Source organism: Pleurodeles waltl, chromosome 11 (genome assembly GCF_031143425.1).
Source record: "Pleurodeles waltl isolate 20211129_DDA chromosome 11, aPleWal1.hap1.20221129, whole genome shotgun sequence".
Classification (NCBI taxonomy): domain Eukaryota; kingdom Metazoa; phylum Chordata; class Amphibia; order Caudata; family Salamandridae; genus Pleurodeles; species Pleurodeles waltl.
In genome coordinates this window covers 373594671-373613829 of record NC_090450.1, presented here as the reverse complement: position 1 = coordinate 373613829, position 19159 = coordinate 373594671, and the positions used below count along the sequence as shown (strand labels likewise).

The 19159-nt window shown below is 48.4% G+C and overlaps 1 protein-coding gene across 4 annotated transcripts in view; it reads right to left on the bottom strand.

The window, feature by feature from the left end:
- SAP130 (Sin3A associated protein 130) overlaps positions 1 to 19159 on the bottom strand; it is a 1096728-nt gene that overhangs the window by 525622 nt on the left and 551947 nt on the right. For all 4 annotated transcript variants that reach the window (XM_069213674.1, XM_069213675.1, XM_069213676.1 and 1 more), the window contains exon 16: positions 12313 to 12668. In XM_069213674.1, coding sequence (XP_069069775.1) covers positions 12313 to 12668 — 356 coding nt within the window. The remainder of the gene's footprint in view (positions 1 to 12312; positions 12669 to 19159) is intronic.

The following is a 19159-nucleotide window of genomic DNA, read 5'->3' as shown; positions in this document are numbered from 1 at the left end:
CACTATACCACAGGTGAGGGCATAGCTGCATGAGCAATACGCCCCTACAGCATGGGTCTCCAACCTTTTATGGAGCAAGAGCTACTTATGTTCCATGAAAATCAGAGAAAACTACTAATATGATTAGTACTTTAATGGTGTCCACATCAGATAACATTACGAGTGGCCACCATATGCAAGGTTACTACCAGTGATCATCTCAGTGCATCATGCATGGTTGCCAGCAGTAATGTAAAAATAATTTGTCAATATGGAATGCCACTGCAGTGCCTCTGGTAGCAAGATAACATTTGTAAAAATTCTCCTCAATGCCACATGACGTACAACTCAAATATCAGCTTTAAAATATTTTGGAAATTCAGCAACTCCCCTTCAAATATCAGCTCATATGTTCTGAAAATAAACACACTTTCACCCCAAATACAATTTTGGTGTTCATATATTAATTCAACCAAGCAAAAGCTTCTAATTTAGTAGGGTTAGCTGCACAAGGTGGAGAGCTACTAGCAGCTCACAAACTACTCATTGGAGATGCCTGCCCTACAGTGTCTAAGTCCATTCTTAGACATTTTAAGTGCAGTGTGGACATACTGAGTACATGGGAATGTGGTTTGTCATTACAAACTCCACAGCTCCATGATGGCTTCAATGAAGACTGGGAAGTTTGATAAACTTCTCAGTTCAATAAACCCACACTGATGCCAGTGCTGGATTTATTGTAGAATGTGCACAGAAGGCATCTTAGAGATGCCCCCTGTATTTCACCCAATCCTCTAGTGTAGGGCTGACCGGTCTACGCCAGCCTGCCACTAACAGACAAGTTGCTGACCCCAAGGGAGGACAGCCTCTGTGCGCTATAGGGTCAGGAACAAAGCCTGCTCTGGGTGGAGGTGCTTCACACCTCCCTTCTCTAGGAACTGCAACACTTGGCTGTGAGCTTTAAAGGCTCCTGCCCCAGTGCACTACAACTAGAGGAGATCCCCGCCTACTTTCGGCAGTATGTCGGCGGTAAAAATTAGTAAACACCAGGAGGAGGGCGTTCCACCTCAGCCGGGACCACCCTAAAGTGCCCAGAGGTGAGGTGAACCCCTCCTGGCAGAATCCTCCATCTTGTTTTGGAAGGTGTTAGCCAATAGGGTTAGGAATGTGCCCCCTCCTCCCCATCCACCAAAGGGAGTGGGGCAGAGGAAGGGTGGAGCCACCCTCTGGGACAGTAGTCACTGGCTACTGCCCAATGACCCCTGTAAAGCTCCTAAATCTAGTATTTAGGGGCACCCCTGAACCTTGCTCTTCAGATTCCTAGTGACCTGAAAAGAAGGACTGAAGAGCAGCACCAAAACAGAAGATTTCAGACAACAGACTGGGCCCCAGCCCTACCGACCAGTCTGCAGCTTCATGACACCCGCTACAAGAAGACGACTCGTCCTACAGGACCAGAAACTTCTACATACCCCCAGAGGACTGCATGCCTTCCCAAGGACCAAGATCTCCCAAGGACCAAGATCTCCCAAGGACCAAGATCTCCCAAGGACCAAGATCTCCCAAGGACAGAGGCCCTGTCCACAAAGAAACCTCCCAGGAGGACTCCAGAACCGCCTTGGATCCGCAAGTCCTGCCCACTCTGCATTCAACGCCCATAGGCCGAGTACATGTGGCCCACTGCTCCAGAGAAGGTCCCCAGACACTTCAACCTCATGTTCACCCTGGGCTGACCCCTCCTGACCAACACGACGCCTGCAACCTAAACCCACAGGACCCCCCTGACCGCAACTGGATATGGTGAAGATTTCCCAACACCTAAAGGCACCTCTGCACCCGCAGCCCCCTGGCCTTGCGGAACTCACCCGATGGTCCAGCAATGTCCAGTGGGCGCTCTACTTACCTGTCCAGCAGTTCATTTTCTTCAGTTGACGCCCTGGAACAAGCCACAAGCATCTTTGTAACCCTCGGGGGTCCCCCAGTGAAAGGAACTGGGCACCCAACGCTGCGTTTGCACCCTGCACCCGGCTGCCCCTGTGCCACTGGGGGTGTTTGTTTGGTGCTGATCTGTGGCCCTCCCGGTGCTGATCTAAACCCCCCCCGCAGGTCTGTGCCCTGAAGTCGCAGGTACTTATCTGCAAGATGTTTTCTTATAAGTGCCCCTGTCTCCATAGGATACCACTGGGTGCCTGACACAAACTTTGACCTCTGCACCCTGCGGGCCCAGTGTTGGTGGTGGTGCACCCTTGGTGTCTTCCTAAACTTTGCCTTGTGGACACCTTAACCCCCAAAGACTGGGATCGTAAGTCAAGTACTTACCTGCAAATTGTGTTTCTTTTCCTCCCCTAGGATTGTATTGCTTTCTATGAGAAATTGCACTCTCTACTTTTGAAATTGAAAAAGTATTACTTATCTGTACAACTGTTTTATCTGTGAATTCTAAACAAAGTGCATTTGCTACTTGAAAGGGATACATTCTTGAAACTGTACTTAACTGCAACATAGATCCTTTTGGTTCTAGAAATAAAGTAACAAAGTATATTTCTGATACATAAAACATTGGCCTGGAGTTGGTCATCGAGTGTGTGTCTCATTTCTTGGCTGTTTGTGTACAACAAATGCTCAGCACTACCTTCTGATAAGCCTAACTGCTCAACCAGCCTAACACAAAAGAGAGCGTTAATATTATCTACTTAAGCCTCTGCCAACCCTCTTTGGATCTACTGGACTCTGTGCACACTATCTTACTTTGGTATTGTATATACAAACCTAGCTTCCTACAGTACCTCCCACTTTTTTTGCATGGTGTCAGTATGTCTTGGACTGTTGCTTGATGCTGCAAACAGGGCCCCAGTGCCAGTGCTCTCCTGCCTAAATTTGGTAACTTTTTACACCTATAATGGGCATACTAGTGCCCCCATATAAGTCCCTAGTATTTGGTACTTATGTACCCAGGGGCATTGGTACACCAGGTCCCCCCCATGGACTGTGCACGTATTGTGCCACCAATGGGAGCCCATGCAAACTGTGCCTGAAGGCCTGCCATTCCAGCTGTGTGAAATGGTGCATACACCATTCACCACAGATAAAAGGCTTGCCTTATATCACAGTCACTGCACTTAGACATTTAAAGTCACCCCTCTGGTAGGCCCTTCAGCGCAAGGGCAGGGTGCATGTCCCTTAAGTGTGTGGGTACTCCTACATGAGCAGGGTGCCCCTGCAGCCTCCAGGCTCCATTTCTTGGACTCTAAGTGTGGGGAAGCGGTCTATAGGTAAGTAGTAGACATTGGTCAACACAAATGATCCAATAGTGTAACTGACACAAGTATCTCTCAGGGAAGTCCCTGGGATTTCATTCACCTGTAGGTGGCGGACGTTACTCCCCTCTGGAATCTGCAACTTACCTGTTGGCCTCACTTTCCAATTAAGACTAAGTGGACCTCCTCATCTGAGGAACCACCCCCTATGGCTACACTAGCAACCCTTGGGAGTTTACTAGTGGGTTTGTTTTTAGAACATGCAGTGTCCTTTGTTCGGTGCCCTGTCTGCCTACAGTCAAAGCATCATAGCTTAGTGGCATCCCAATTCTTACCCTGGTACTCATTCTTGTTTTGTGAGGTGTCTTGAGACCCACCTTCCTGAACAGATGCTGGGGACCTACAGAGGAGTGCTTTTCTTTATTTTTAGTGTTGTCCACCTTTTGCTCTTGGAGGGGCTTCCGTGACTCTTTCTTGTGTCACCCCTCCATGTCTGGTCTTGGACACCCTACTTCTAACCCAATGATCAACCTTCTTCCCCAGCTCTTGGGGAGAGACTGACCCCAGGACCACTAAGTATTGATGCAACTTCTCAGATGTACAGTTCCTTAATAGGTCATCCTCCTAATCAAATTATAAAGCCCATCATAACCTTGCATCTGACTTCCCTTTAACCAGCCACCTAGTGTTTTCATTGAGAAGTCCACAAAATAACCCCAGGCCTAACTCATTTTTTTTTTTTTGTTGCCTCCCTGAGCCCAAATCTATATTCTTCAGTGGCACGTCCAAAGCCCTCAATCAGAGTGGCCTTCATGAGGTCATAGCGTAGGAAGCTGGGTAATGGTTGTGATACCTCCCCACTTTTTGCCTGGTGTCAGTGTGTTTAGACTGTAGTACACTGAACACTGCTAATCAGGACCCCAGTGTCTGAGCTCTCTCCCCTAAATATGCTTACATGGTAACTTTTTACACCTCACAATTGGCATACTGGTGCAGCAATGTACGTTCCTAGTATATGGTACTAAGGTACCCAGAGGATTGGTACACCAGGGGTCTACCATGGGCTGCACCATGTATTATGCCACTCATGGAAGCCCATGCAAACTGTCTGAAGGCCTGCCATTGCAGACTGTGTGAAATGGTGCACACACCTTTCACTTAAGATATAAGGCTTGCCTTATATTGCGGTCACTCCTGTAGGACGCTGTAAGTCACCCCTCTGGTAGGCCCTTCAGCCCAAAGGCAGGGTGCATGATCCCTGGTGTGAGGTTACCCCTGCATGAGCAGAGGTACCCCTACAAACCCCAGACTCCATTTCCTGGGCTTTATAAGTGCAGGGAAGCCATCTTAATGTATGTAGTGGACACTGGTCAACACGAGTGGTCCAACTACATATTGGCTTCTCCGAGCCTAGGCATGTTTGGTATCAAACATGTTGGAAGAACGCAACTACATCAACTCCACTGCTAGTCACATTATGCCAAGTACTCTGAGTATTCCTTAGAGGATCCCCCAGTTCCAGCCCATGCTTCTGCAGACCCCAGACACTGTTCTGCTCTCCTGCTGATGAGCCTAACTCAAGCAGGAGAAGGCAGAACAAAGAATTTCCTGCAAGGCAGGAGTGACCACTTCTCCCTTTCAAATAGGTGTCTCTGGGCTGGGGTGGGGTGGGGTGTCCTCTGAGTGCCACCAGACTGCTTTGAAGGGCACATTTAGTGCCTGTAAGGAAATGGCTCCCTGTTGCTCCCCACTTTTTGCCTGATACTGATGCTGACTTGACTGAGATGTGTGCTGGGACCCTGCTAACCAGGCCCCAGCACCAGTGTTCTTTCACCTAAAATGTACCATTGTCTCCACAATTGGCACAACCCTGGCACCCAGGTAAGTCCCTTGTAACTGGTACCCCTGGTACCAAGGGCCTTGATGCCAGGGAAGGTCTCAAAGGGCTGCAGCATGTCTTATGCCAACCTATGGACCCCTCACTCAGCACAGACACACTGCTTGCCAGCTTGTGTGTGCTGGTGGGGAGAAAATTACTAAGTCGACATGGCACTCCCCTCAGGGTGCCATGCCAACCTCACACTGCCTGTGGCATAGGTAAGTCACCCCTCTAGCAGGCCTTACAGCCCTAAGGCAGGGTGCACTATACCACAGGTGAGGGCATAGGTGCATGAGCACTATGCCCCTACAGTGTCTAGGCAAAACCTTAGACATTGTAAGTGCAGGGTAGCCATAAGAGTATATGGTCTGGGAGTCTGTCAAAAACAAACTCCACAGCTCCATAATGGCTACACTGAATACTGGGAAGTTTGGTATCAAACTTCTCAGAATAATAAACCCACACTGATGCCAGTGGTGGATTTATTAAAAAATGCACAGAGGGCATCTTAGAGATGCCCCCTGTATTTTACCCAATTGTTCAGTGCAGGACTGACTGGTCTGTGCCAGCCTGCTGCTGAGAGACGAGTTTCTGACCCCATGTGGGGAGAGGGCCTTTGTGCTCTCTGAGGACAGAAACAAAAGCCTGCTCTGGGTGGAGGTGCTTCACACCTCCCACCTGCAGGAACTGTAACACCTAGCAGTAAGCCTCAAAGGCCCAGGCTTCGTGTTACAATGCCCCAAGGCACTTCAGCTAGTGGAGATGCCCGCCCCCTGGACACAGCCCCCACTTTTGGCGGCAAGGCCGGAGGAGATGATGAGAAAAACAAGGAGGAGTCACTGGCCAGTCAGGACAGCCCCTAAGGTGTCCTGAGCTGAGGTGACTGACTTTTAGAAATCCTCCATCTTGCAGATGGAGGATTCCCCAATAGGATTAGGGATGTGCCTTCCCCCCTCAGGGAGGAGGCACCAAGAGGGTATAGCCACCCTCAAGGACAGTAGCCATTGGCTACTGCACTCCCAGACCTAAACACACTCCTAAATTCTGTATTTAGGGGCTCCCCAGAACCTAGGAAACGAGATTCCTCCAACCTAAGAAGAAGAGGACTGCTGAACTGAAAACCTGCATAGAAGACGGAGACACGAACTGCTTTGGCCCCAGCTTTACCGGCCTGTCTCCCCACTTCTAAAGACACTGCTCCAGCGACGCGTTCCCAGGGTCCAGCAACCTCTGAAGCCTCAGAGGACTACCCTGCATCTAGAAGGACCAAGAACTCCCGAGGACAGCGGCTCTGTTCCACAAAGACTGCAACTTTGCAACAAAGAAGCAACTTTGAAACACCACACGTTTCCCGCCGGAAGCGTGAGACTTTGTTCTCCAAGTCGAGGTGGGGACGTCGGGTGCAGAGTGCAAACACCACAGGGAGGACTCCCCGGCGACTACGAGACCGTGAGTAGCCAGAGTTGACCCCCCTGAGCCCACACAGCGACGCCTGCAGAGGGAATCCAGAGGCTCCACCTGACTGCGACTGCCTGCTTCAAAGACCCGACACCTGGTAAAGACTCTGCATCCGCAGCCCCCAGGACCTGAAGGGTCCGACCTCCAGTGCAGGAGCGACCCCCAGGTGGCCCTCTCCCTTGCCCAGGTGGTGGCTACCCCGAGGAGGCCCCCCCCCATTGCCTGCATCGCTGAAGAGATCCCTTGGTCTCCTATTGAATCGTATTGCGAACCCGCTGTATTCTATTGGGAGGGCTCCCACTGCAATTTAGTTTCTCCAGCTCCTCCAAAATTTCTACAACATCCGTGGCTGTGCACCCTCCAGAGTCACAAGGACTCTGCGTGCATCCAAGAAGCAAGAAGGAATCTCCCTTGAAGTGAAGCAGCCACTCCCCTGCATCCGCAGGTACCTCAAGACAATGACTGGCTGGTGGATTCTGCTGTCCCCTGGACAACGAAAAGGCTCTGCTCAAAGGTGGTGGTTCTGTGGTCCTCTCCGGGTCCATCTTGTCTTCTGATCAACTTGGGATACAATGGACCCTTGATGCAGCCACTGGAACAGAACCCCTGTGCACAGATACTGTTGCTCTTTCCAAGGCTTGTTGGCTTGTCCTCCAAGAGATCTTCGAGCTCCAAGAAGCCCCAGTCTCCAGTGCCCTGTATCTCCAAGATAAGCTTCCACTCTACAACTCCTACAACATAGGACTCCTGTTTGTTGTGCAGCTGGGGCCTACCTGTGCCTGCTGCCAGTGGGTCACTTGTGGGTGCTCCTCCGACTCTGGTCGGCTTTCGTTCCTGCTAAAGGCCTCCTGAATCCATAAAAATCCAAATGCAATGGTCCTGTGTTAACCTATGGGACACCTGGCTTGATAACTTTGCACCCCGGCTCCTGTGGGATTCCTAGTACTTACCACTGGTAATTTCATATTCCCCCATCCCCCGGAATCCCAGAGCACTTACCTTGGTTGAGCCACTTTATTCTTATACCACTTTCTTAGTATATGGTTTATCCCCTCCACCCCCTTTCCCAATAGGATCCTAGGTATTTCTATGCTTTTCCTGCTTGTTGCAAAGTGCATATTTTATGTGTTGATATTTCCAAGTGGAGATACACCAATGTTGGTATAGTCTTAGTATTGTAAAAATAGTACTTTATTTTTGCAACACCTAGTGTGATTCTTTCTTTTCCAACAGTTACTGACTGACTATTGTGGTATTACACGTGCTTTACACTCCAAGACAAGCTTCAGTTGCTTACCACAGCTACCCCTGGAGAACTTTTGCTATCTGGACACCTAAGCACTATCACTAAGGGTTTTCTGGACTCAGTATAGGGTGCCATACCATAGGTGTACACCATAAACTGAGCCAGTCTCCTACACACTTCAGCTTGTCCACCTTAAGGGTGGGACTGGCATGAAGTAAACACGACCTTTTAAATTCCTCCATCTTGTTTGGAAGGAATGTAGGCCAGTAGGGTTAGTGTTATGCCCACTTCCTCATGGAAGTGGTCATAAAAAGGGTGAAGTCACCTAAAGGTGAGAAGCCCACTGGCTATCACATGGCACTTCCTGTTACGCCCCTAAATTCAGTATTTAGGTGGCACCCCTGGACCACAGAACTCAGATTCCCGACAACCTAAGGAGGGCTGGACTCTACAAGAGTTGCTTCAGCAGAGAAGATTGTAGACACCAACTGACTTGGCCCCAAGCCCTACCGACCTGTCGGCAGCCCTTAATGATCCTGTGCCAAAACCATCCTGCAGCCCAGCGACCTCCAAAGCTTTGGGAGGAATGTGTGCCTACAACCAAGATGAAGATCTCCAGAGAACAGCAGACCTGTTCGAGAAGAAACCAACTTTAAAAAAAAAAAAAAGAAAAAAAAAAAAAAAAGAACTCCGCCCTGAGAAACTGCGAAACCGCATCCGGAGCCACCTCCGCATCAGACACCCACGGCCCGAGTTCAAGTCGCCCACCAGTCCTCTGAAGGTTCCCCGGTGATTCTGAGCTAAAGTCCACCGTGACCCCGGTCTGACTCTGCCTATAGTTATAGCTATAGTTGCTTAAGATATAGGCTGTTCTTTATGTGGCATTGAGAGAGCCGCAAAAAGTTGTTTTGTTTTCCTAAACTCTTTTGTTCTATCTATATAATACATAAGAGCCTTTTTAACATCAAGAGTGTGTAGAGCCCTTTCTACCACAGAATCAGGTTGGGGGGGGAAAAAGATAATTCTATTGACTGTTTGGTATGGAATTGTGAATTTAGCTTTGGGAGGAATTTTGGATTAGTTCTTAATACATTTTTTCCTTTATGAACTTGTAGGAAAGGTTCTTCCAAAGTTAAAGCCTGGAGCTCACTGACATGTCTAAGGGAAGTGATAGCGACTAAGAAAGTTACATTCCATGAGAGGAATTGTAGAGAACAGGAGCGAAGAGGCTCAAAAGGGGGAGCCATAAGTCATGTGAGTACAATGTTATGGTTCCAGGATGGGACTCGGGGAATTCCTAGTGGAATGATTCTTTTAAGTCCTTCCATAAATACTTTGATAACTGGAATTCTAAACAAAGAAATATGCTGTCTGTTTTGATGCAGCTATGGCTGCTGAATGCAGACGAATATATGTGAAAGCTAGATTTGCTTTTTGTAAATGTAGTAAATAACAGATAATCCCTTGGACTGTTGGCTTAAGAGGGTCAATGTTTTGTGCTTGACAATAGCAAACAAAAATTCCCATTTTGCTGCATAACACTGCTGGGTTGTGCTTCTTTAAGGATATCCATACATTCTTGCGGTAATTGTAAATACCCAAATTCTATGAGCTGAGGGGCCATATCGCTAGATTAAGTGATTTGGGATCCAGATGTCTTATTTGACCCTGATGTTGTGTTAGGTCTGGTCTGTTGGGAAGCTTTTGATGTGGAACTACAGAGAGTTCCAAAAGTGTTGTGAACCATGTTTACATACCTATGTAGCAGCATGTATTATGCCACCAATGGGGAGCCCATGCAAAGTGTATCTGCAGGCCTGTCATTGCAGCCTGCGTGAAAGGATGATTGCACCCTTTTCATGACAGGTCACTGCACCAGGTCACTAAAAGTCACCCCTAGGGTGGGGTGCAGGTACCTGTGTGTGAGGGTATCCCTGCATTAGCTGAGGTGCCCCCACAAACTCCAACTCCATTTATTTTCATGGACATCGTGTGTGCTGGGACGACATTTCACGTGTGTACTGGACATAGGTCACTACCTATGTCCAGCTACATAATGGTAACTCTGATCCTATGCATATTTAGTATAAAATATGTCGGAATCATACCATATTACTGTTTCCAGTATTAGAAGTATGATTCCATGCACTCTGTGGGCTCCTTAGATGACCCCAAGCATTGCTCCTACCAGCTTTCTGAGTGTTTCCGGGCAGCCCAAGCTGTTGTCACACCTCAGACAGGTTTCGGTCCTCCTGCTGCTTGTTCAGCTCAAGCCCAGGAGGAGAGGTGGGTAACACCCTCTCCTTTTGGAAAGAAGTGTTACATGGCTTGGGAGGGGTAACCTCCAAGTCACTGGTATGCTTTGAAGAGCACAAACCGGTCTGCACCGGTTCAGGGACCTCCAGTCCCTGCTCTGGCGCAAAACTGGACAATGGAAAGGGGAGTGACCACTCCCCTGTCCATCACCACCCTGGAGTGGTGCCCAGAGCCCCTCCAGAGGGTCTCTTGATTCTGCAATCTTGAATAAAAGGTGGGCAGAGGCCTCTGGCAGCATCTGAGTGGCCAGGTCAGGCAGGTGACATCAGAGCCCCCTTCTGATGGATGTTCACCTGGCTACGTGACCAACCACCCCTTCCAGGGCTATTTAGGGTCTCCCTCTTGGGTGGGTCATCAGATTCAGCAAATAAGACTCCAGCAGGATTCCTCTGCATCGTTTATTTCTGGCCACTCAAACTGCAACTAGACCCTTCAGGAACCGACAATCTGTATCCAGGACGAAGACTTTGCTTGCAACATTGTTTCCACAGCTCCTTCCAGCTTATGCAACACTTCCGACTGCATCCGCTGAGGGCTGCAAGTCTTCAGTCTGCATGAGAAGGAATCTCCCTTGGAGTGAAGGAGTCACTCTCCTGAGTAGAGGCACCAACTGCAACAGCGACCGGCTGTGTGGATTTCCTCTCATCCTGAGCTGCGTGGATTCTGCATTACGGGTGGTGGTCTGAAGTGGTCCCCTTGGTCCTCTCTGCCAGCTGTCCAACTTTGGTGGAGGTAAGCCCTTGCCTTCCCACCAGGACAGTACCCCCATGCACTGCATCTCTTCCAGGTGCCAGAGCTTGTTGGCATCTCCTCCAAGGAATCTTCAGTCTCCATGTAGCCCCAGCCCTCTTCCCTGCAACGCACAGCTCTCTGCGTGATTCTCCTGCAGTGTGGGACCCTTCAATTGTGCAGCGTGGGGTCCTCTGTGACTCCTGGGTCCTCTTCCAGTGGGTCTCCTGTGGGGGCTGCCTCTTCTTTGGACTCTGCACTGCTGAGGGTCCACAGGGACTCCCCTCTGTAGGTTGAGTCCGCCTGGACCCTGCATTTGCATTCCATTTTTTTTTGTATATGGTTTGGGCTACCCCTAGGGTCACTACTGCCCATTTCTATTGCACTGTTTTCTTTTTCTTCTTCTTCATATGTACCTATTTCTGATGACTAGTGTACATATTTAGTGTGCTTACTTACCTCCTGTTGGAGTAATTGCCATTCTAGTGGTTTTGGTAATTGCGTCACTAAATAAAGTATCTTTATTTTTGTAACACTGAGTGTTTTCTTTTGTGTGTGTGTGATCAAGTGCTGTGTGACTACAGTGGTATTGCATGAGCTTTGCATGCCTCCTAGATAAGCCTTGGCTGCTCATCCAAAGCTACTTCTAGAGAGCCTGGCTTCTAGACACTACCTACACAACACTAATAGGGGATACTTGGACTTGGTATAAGGATTAAGTACCTTAGGTACCCACCACACACCAGGCCAGTTTCCTACATCTTCTGACTGCCCTCGATAACCCATGTGGTGAAGGTGTAATGTATGATTGCTTTAAAATATAAAAGGAGGATAGATGTGTTCTGTTAAGCACTCAGTCTCTGGTTGTGGTGTCATCTGCAGTTGACAAGCAGACTTGGAAAAACACATCTCATAAAACCAAAAAAAAGATGTAAATACAGTCAGCCAGCTAAAGATACAAAGTTCATAAGCAGGAGAAATACAAAATCTCCCCCTTTACAAACACTACGCTATTCTTTAAAACCCCTCCAGATTTGAAGGCGAGCATCACAACAGTTGTGGAAGAACATCTGACCCACACAAAACTTTAAAGCAGTCTAACTTGTTCCTAAACAGGCAATGTAATAGGCTGTGATGTTTATCTTTAAGGTAGAAACAACTCCACAGTTAGAATGGAATCATTGTATTCCCTTAACTATGACCATATCGCCACTTGGGAAATAGCACACCTTCAAAACATTCAAACGTTCAGGGGATTATTTTATGACAGTTTTTTTTGCCAGAATCAGCACTATGGAATGTTCCTGCACTAAACTTAATCTTACATTTAATAAAGTTTTAGGACTACTGCTGTTACGATTTGGAAGCCAATAATAACAGGACCATATGTGTGTGCCCAACTAGCAGTGCTCATGGTAATTAGGGATGAGAAACAAAAGTACATTTACCTGAGATGGGCCTTAGGATGTCAGTTGGCTCTACTTCCTCCTTGATCCTTACTTCAGGTAATGCAGGAAACAGTGAGTCTGAGAGCCCTGTAGAAGCAGAGTGTGGTGCGACTGAGGCACCGTTGGCAATTACAACGGAAGAGGCAGGTGTGCTTGAGATTGCGGATAGGGCTACCACCGATTGCTGGGATGGGGGGCTACTTGCAGGAATAGAATTTGACTGTGTTAGCACAGGTTGCAGTGAAGGCGATAGCAATGCGGCAGGTGGTTGTTCACTGCTCAAACTAGTGACACACTCCATGGACATGCTGACCGGTGTCGACATAGAAACATGAATTTCTGGTTTGGGCTTGGCACTGAAAATGACAAAAAATATTATTAAAATATTTATGGAATGGACGCGGCTCAGTCTGCAATTATACAAAAGTCTGCTAGACAACATAACTGACAATCCATGACCGTGAGAGCTACAGTCAATTCTACACAGTCTAATCTTAACATGACAAACTGGACATACAGTGGCACATAAAATATGTAAGTAACCAATCATGAGGAACGCACAGGAAAGAAATGACTGATTCCATTCATCAAGACACAGGACACTTGGAGCTAATGTTAAATGCAGACAGAAAGCTGTATGGAAGGACCAAAGTTTAGTATTCCAGATTAAGGGTTCCTGCTAAGTGCCCACCACAACTAGTGCTCTCTTCCCCAGTCATATGGGGCTCTCTCAGGTCTCCAGGTGATAGCAGGGTATAGGCAACAAAGGCATAAGGTTGAGTTCAATGAGCGATTACCATGAAGTATCAACCCATAGGGTAGTTAATGTGATTGAGATAAACATTCACATTGGTAATGCTACGCCGCCAGTGGCATGCTGGACTTCATATTTCAAGATACAGCCGTAGTCTCCTGTCTTCAGGACAGTGTTACCTGTTCGGAGAGAATGCAGCTGACCCTGAAGGAGCGGGACCCTGTACGGCAGCATCACTCCTCAATACACAAGGGGAACCTGTTATACCATGAGTAACCTGGGAGAATACGACCGTAAAAGTAAGTGATTCACCAAGGTAGCCACTTTCTCCACTTTCCTCTGGTCCATGTCACTGTTTGGGACTGTGACGTAACGGAGGTTAGTTCACGCGGAGAGTGTTTGTAAGGAAATGCCTCCTTGGCATGGTTACCCCCTGACTTTTTGCCTTTGCTGATGCTATGTTTTGAATTGAAAGTGTGCTGAGGCCTGCTAACCAGGCCCCAGCATCAGTGTTCTTTCCCTAACCTGTACTTTTGTTTTCACAATTGGCACACCCTGGCATCCAGGTAAGTCCCTTGTAACTGGTACCCCTGGTACCAAGGGCCCTGATGCCAGGGAAGGTCTCTAAGGGCTGCAGCATATCTTATGCCACCCTGGGGACCCCTCACTCAGCACTGACACACTGCTTGCCAGCTTGTGTGTGCTAGTGAGGACAAAACAAGTAAGTCGACATGGCACTCCCCTCAGGGTGCCATGCCAACCTCACACTGCCTATGCAGTATAGATAAGTCACCCCTCTAGCAGGCCTTACAGCCCTAAGGCAGGGTGCACTATACCATAGGTGAGGGCACCAGTGCATGAGCACTGTGCCCCTACAGTGTCTAAGCCAAACCTTAGACTTTGTAAGTGCAGGGTAGCCATAAGAGTATATGGTCTGGGAGTCTGTCAAACACGAACTCCACAGCACCATAATGGCTACACTGAAAACTGGGAAGTTTGGTATCAAACTTCTCAGCACAATAAATGCACACTGATGCCAGTGTACATTTTATTGTAAAATACACCCCAGAGGGCACCTTAGAGGTGCCCCCTGAAAACTTAACCAACTACCTGTGTAGGCTGACTGGTTCCAGCAGGCTGCCACAACCGAGACATGTTGCTGGCCACATGGGGAGAGTGCCTTTGTCACTCTGTGGCCAGTAACAAAGCCTGCACTGGGTGGAGATGCTATCACCTCCCCTAGGCAGGAGCTGTAACACCTGGCGGTGAGCCTCAAAGGCTCACCCCCTTTGTTCCAGCACCACAGGGCACTCCAGCTAGTGGAGTTGCCCGCCCCCTCCGGCCACGGCCCCACTTTTGGCGGCAAGGCCAGAGGAATTAATGAGAAAAACAAGGAGGAGTCACTGGCCAGTCAGGACAGCCCCTAAGGTGTCCTGAGCTGAAGTGACTCTAACTTTTAGAAATCCTCCATCTTGCAGATGGAGGATTCCCTCAATAGGGATAGGAATGTGACCCCCTCCCCTTGGGAGGAGGCACAAAGAGGGTGTACCCACCCTCAGGGCTAGTAGCCATTGGCTACTAACCCCCCAGACCTAAACACGCCCTTACATTTAGTATTTAAGGGCTTCCCTGAGCCTAAGAATTTAGATTCCTGCAACTTACAGAAGAAGAGGACTGCTGAGCTGAAAAACCCCTGCAGAAGAAGAAAGTAGACACCAACTGCTTTGGCCCCAGTCCTACCGGCCTGTCTCCTGCCTTCAGAAGAAAACTGCTCCAGCGACGCTTTCCCCAGGACCAGCGACCCCTGAAACCTCAGAGGACTGCCCTGCTTCCAAGAGACCAAGAAACTCCCGAGAACAGCGGCCCTGTTCAACAAAGACTGTAACTTTGTTTCCAGAGGAGCAGATTTAAATACCCCTGCAATCCCCGCAAGACGCGTGAGACTTGCAACACTGCACCCGGCGACCCAGACTCGACTGGTGAAGAAACAATGCTACAGGGAGGACCCCCAGGCGACTCCAAGACTGAGTAACCAAAGTTGTCCCCCCTGAGCCCCCACAGCGACGCCTGCAGAGGGAATCCCGAGGCTCCCCCCTGACCGCGACTGCCTGACTCTGAAATCCCGAAGCCTGGAAAAGACTCTGCACCCGCAGCCCCCAGTACCTGAAGGATCGGAACTCCAGTGCAGGAGTGACCCCCAGGAGGCCCTCTCCCTTGCCCAGGTGGTGGCTACCCCGAGGAGCCCCCCCTTGCCTGCCTGCAACGCTGAAGAGACCCCTTGGTCTCTCATTGAAACCTATTGAAAACCCGACGCGTGTTTGCACACTGCACCCGGCCACCCCAGTGATGCTGAGGGTGTACTTTTTGTGTGAGCTTGTGTCCCCCCCGGTGCCCTACAAAACCCCCCTGGTCTGCCCTCCGAAGACACGGGTACTTACCTGCTGGCAGACTGGAACCGGGGCACCCCCTTCTCTCCATTTAAGCCTATGCGTTTTGGGCACCTCTTTGACCTCTGCACCTGACCGGCCCTGAGCTGCTGGTGTGGTAACTTTGGGGTTGCTCTGAACTCCCAACGGTGGGCTACCTTGGACCCCAATTTGAACCCCGTAGGTGGTTTACTTACCTGCAAGAACTAACATTACTTTACCTCCCCCAGGAACTGTGAAAATTGCAGTGTCCACTTTTAAAACAGCTAAATGTGTTTTATGTAAAAAGTATATATGCTACTGTGATTATTCAAAGGTCCTAGAGTACTTACCTGCAATACCTTTCAAATGAGATATTACATGTAGAAATTGAACCTGTGGTTCTTAAAATAAACTAAGAAAAGATTTTTCTATACAAAAACCTATTGGCTTGGAATTGTCTCTGAGTGTGTGTTCCACATTTATTGCCTGTGTGTATGTACAACAAATGCTTAACACTACTCCTTTGATAAGCCTACTGCTCGACCACACTACCACAAAATAGAGCATTAGTATTATCTCTTTTTGCCACTATCTTACCTCTAAGGGGAACCCTTGGACTCTGTGCATGCTATTCCTTACTTTGAAATAGCACATACAGAGGCAACTTCCTACATTGGTGGATCAGCGGTGGGGTACAAGACTTTGCATTTGCTGGACTACTCAGCCAATACCTGATCACACGACAAATTCCAAAAAATGTCATTAGAAATTGATTTTTGCAATTTGAACTATTTTTCTAAATTCTTAAAAGTCCTGCTAGGGCCTTGTGTTAGTCCCTGTTTAGCATTTCCTTTTAGAGTTTAAAAGTTTTGTGAAAGTTTGAATTAGAACCTAGAACTAGTTTTAGATTCTTAAAAAGTATTCCAACTTTTAGAAGCATAATGTCTAATACAGATATGAATGTGGTGGAACTCGACACCACCCCTTACCTCCATCTTAAGATGAGGGAGCTAAGGTCACTCTGTAAAATAAAGAAAATAGCAATGGGCCCCAGACCTTCCAAACTACAGCTCCAGGAGCTTTTGGCAGAGTTTGAAAAGGCCAACCCCTCGGAGGATGGCATCACAGAGGATGAAGATAGTGACTTGGAGGAAAATTCCCACCTACCAGTCCTAACTAGGGAGAACAGGGCCTCTCAAGCCCCATCTCCAAACATAATAGTCAAAGATGCTGTTCCCCTCACAGGACGGACCAAACATCTCTGAAATTACTGAGGATAACTCCAGTGAAGAGGACATCCAGTTAGCCAGGATGGCCAAAAGATTGGCTTTGGAAAGACAGATCCTAGCCATAGAAAGGGAAAGACAAGAGATGGGCCTAGGACCCATCAATGGTGGCAGCAACATAACTAGGGTCAGAGATTCTCCTGACATGTTAAAAATCCCTAAAGGGATTGTGACTAAATATGAAGATGGTGATGACATCACCAAATGGTTCACAGCTTTTGAGAGGGCTTGTGTAACCAGAAAAGTGAACAAATCTCACTGGGGTGCTCTCCTTTGGGAAATGTTCACAGGAAAGTGTAGGGATAGACTCCTCACACTCTCTGGAAAAGAGGCAGAATCTTATGACCTCAAGAAGGGTACCCTGATTGAGGGCTTTAGATTCTCCACTGAGGAGTATAGGATTAGATTCAGGGGGGCTCAAAAATCCTCAAGCCAGACCTGGGTTGACTTTCTAGACTACTCAGTAAAAACACTAGATGGTTGGATTCAAGGCAGTGGTGTAAGTAATTATGATGGGCTGTACAATTTATTTGTGAAAGAACACCTATTAAGTAAATGTTTCAATGATAAACTGCATCAGCATCTGGTAGACCTAGGACCAATTTCTCCCCAAGAATTGGGAAAGAAGGCGGACCATTGGGTCAAGACTAGGGTGTCCAAGACTTCCACAGGGGGTGACCAAAAGAAAGGGGTCACAAAACCTCCCCAGGGGAAGGGTGGTGAGACAGCCAAAAACAAAAATAGTAAAGAGTCTTCTACAGCCCCCCAAAAATCTGCACAGGAGGGTGGGCCCAGAGTCTCTTCACAAAACAATTTTGGGTACAAGGGTAAAAGCTTTGATCCCAAAAAGGCCTGGTGTCGTAGCTGTAATCAGCCTGGACACCAAAATGGAGACAAGGCCTGTCCCAAGAAAACAACCACTTCTAACTCCACTCCAGCTAACACTGGAATGGCTAGTCTCCAAGTGGGATCAACAGTGTGCCCAGAGCAAATCAGGTGTCACACTGAAGCTACATTAGTCTCTGAAGGTGGGGTGGATTTAGCCACACTGGCTGCCTGGCCTCCTAACATGCAAAAATACAGGCAGCAGCTCTTAATTAATGGGACAAGTGTAGAAGGCCTGAGGGATACAGGTGCCAGTGTCCCAATGGTGACAGAAAAACTGGTTTCCCCTGGTCAATACCGGACTGGACAAACTTATCCAGTCACCATTGCTGACAATCAAACTAAAGTACATCCCATGGCTATGGTAACTTTAGAGTGGGGAGGGGTCAATGGCCTGAAACAGGTGGTGGTCTCCTCAAATATCCCAGTAGACTGTTTGCTTGGAAATGACCTGGAGTCCTCAGCATGGGCTGAGGTAGAACTGAAAACCCATGCAGCCATGCTGGGTATCCCTCAACTGGTGTGTGTAAAGACAAGGGCACAGTGCAAGGCACAGGGTGAAAAAGTAGAGCTGGAGTCTGGAAAAAGGGCCCAGCCTACCAAGAGAAAAGGAAAGCCAGCTGGGAAACCAGCTGCAACACAACACCAAAAAGCGAACCTCTCTTCTCAGGAAGAAGTTCTGCCCTCTGAGGGAACTGAGCCTATGGAGTTGGAACCTTATCAGGTTGAGCTCTTAGGCCCAGGGGGACCCTCAAGGGAGCAGTTGTGTAAGGGGCAAGAAACCTGTCCCTCTCTTGAAGGCCTTAGGCAGCAAGCTGCTGAAGAGTCCAATGGCAAGAAAACTGGAACACATAGGGTCTATTGGGAAGATGGACTCCTGTACACTGAGGCAAGAGATCCCAAACCTGGTGCCACTAGGAGAGTGGTAGTGCCTCAGGAGTTCAGAGAGTTTATTCTGACCTTAGCCCATGATATTCCCCTTGCTGGGCATTTGGGACAAACCAAGACGTGGGAGAGGTTAGTCAACCACTTCTACTGGCCCAACAGGTCCCAGAAAGTTAAGGAGTTTTGTGTCTCCTGTACCACCTGTCAAGCCAGTGGTAAGACAGGTGGACATCCAAAGGCCCCCCTCATTCCACTTCCAGTGGTGGGGGTCCCCTTTGAAAGAGTGGGTGTGGACATAGTGGGTCCACTTGAACCTCCCACAGCCTCAGATATGTACATCCTAGTAGTAGTGGATCATGCTACTAGGTATCCTGAAGCTATTCCCCTTAGGTCGACTACTGCCCCTGCAGTAGCCAAGGCCCTCATTGGTATCTTTACCAGAGTGGGCTTCCCTAAGGAGGTGGTGTCTGACAGAGGTACCAACTTCATGTCAGCATACCTGAAACACATGTGGAATGAGTGTGGAGTGACTTATAAATTCACTACGCCCTATCATCCACAAACTAATGGCCTTGTTGAGAGATTCAACAAGACATTAAAGGGCATGATCATGGGGCTCCCAGAAAAAC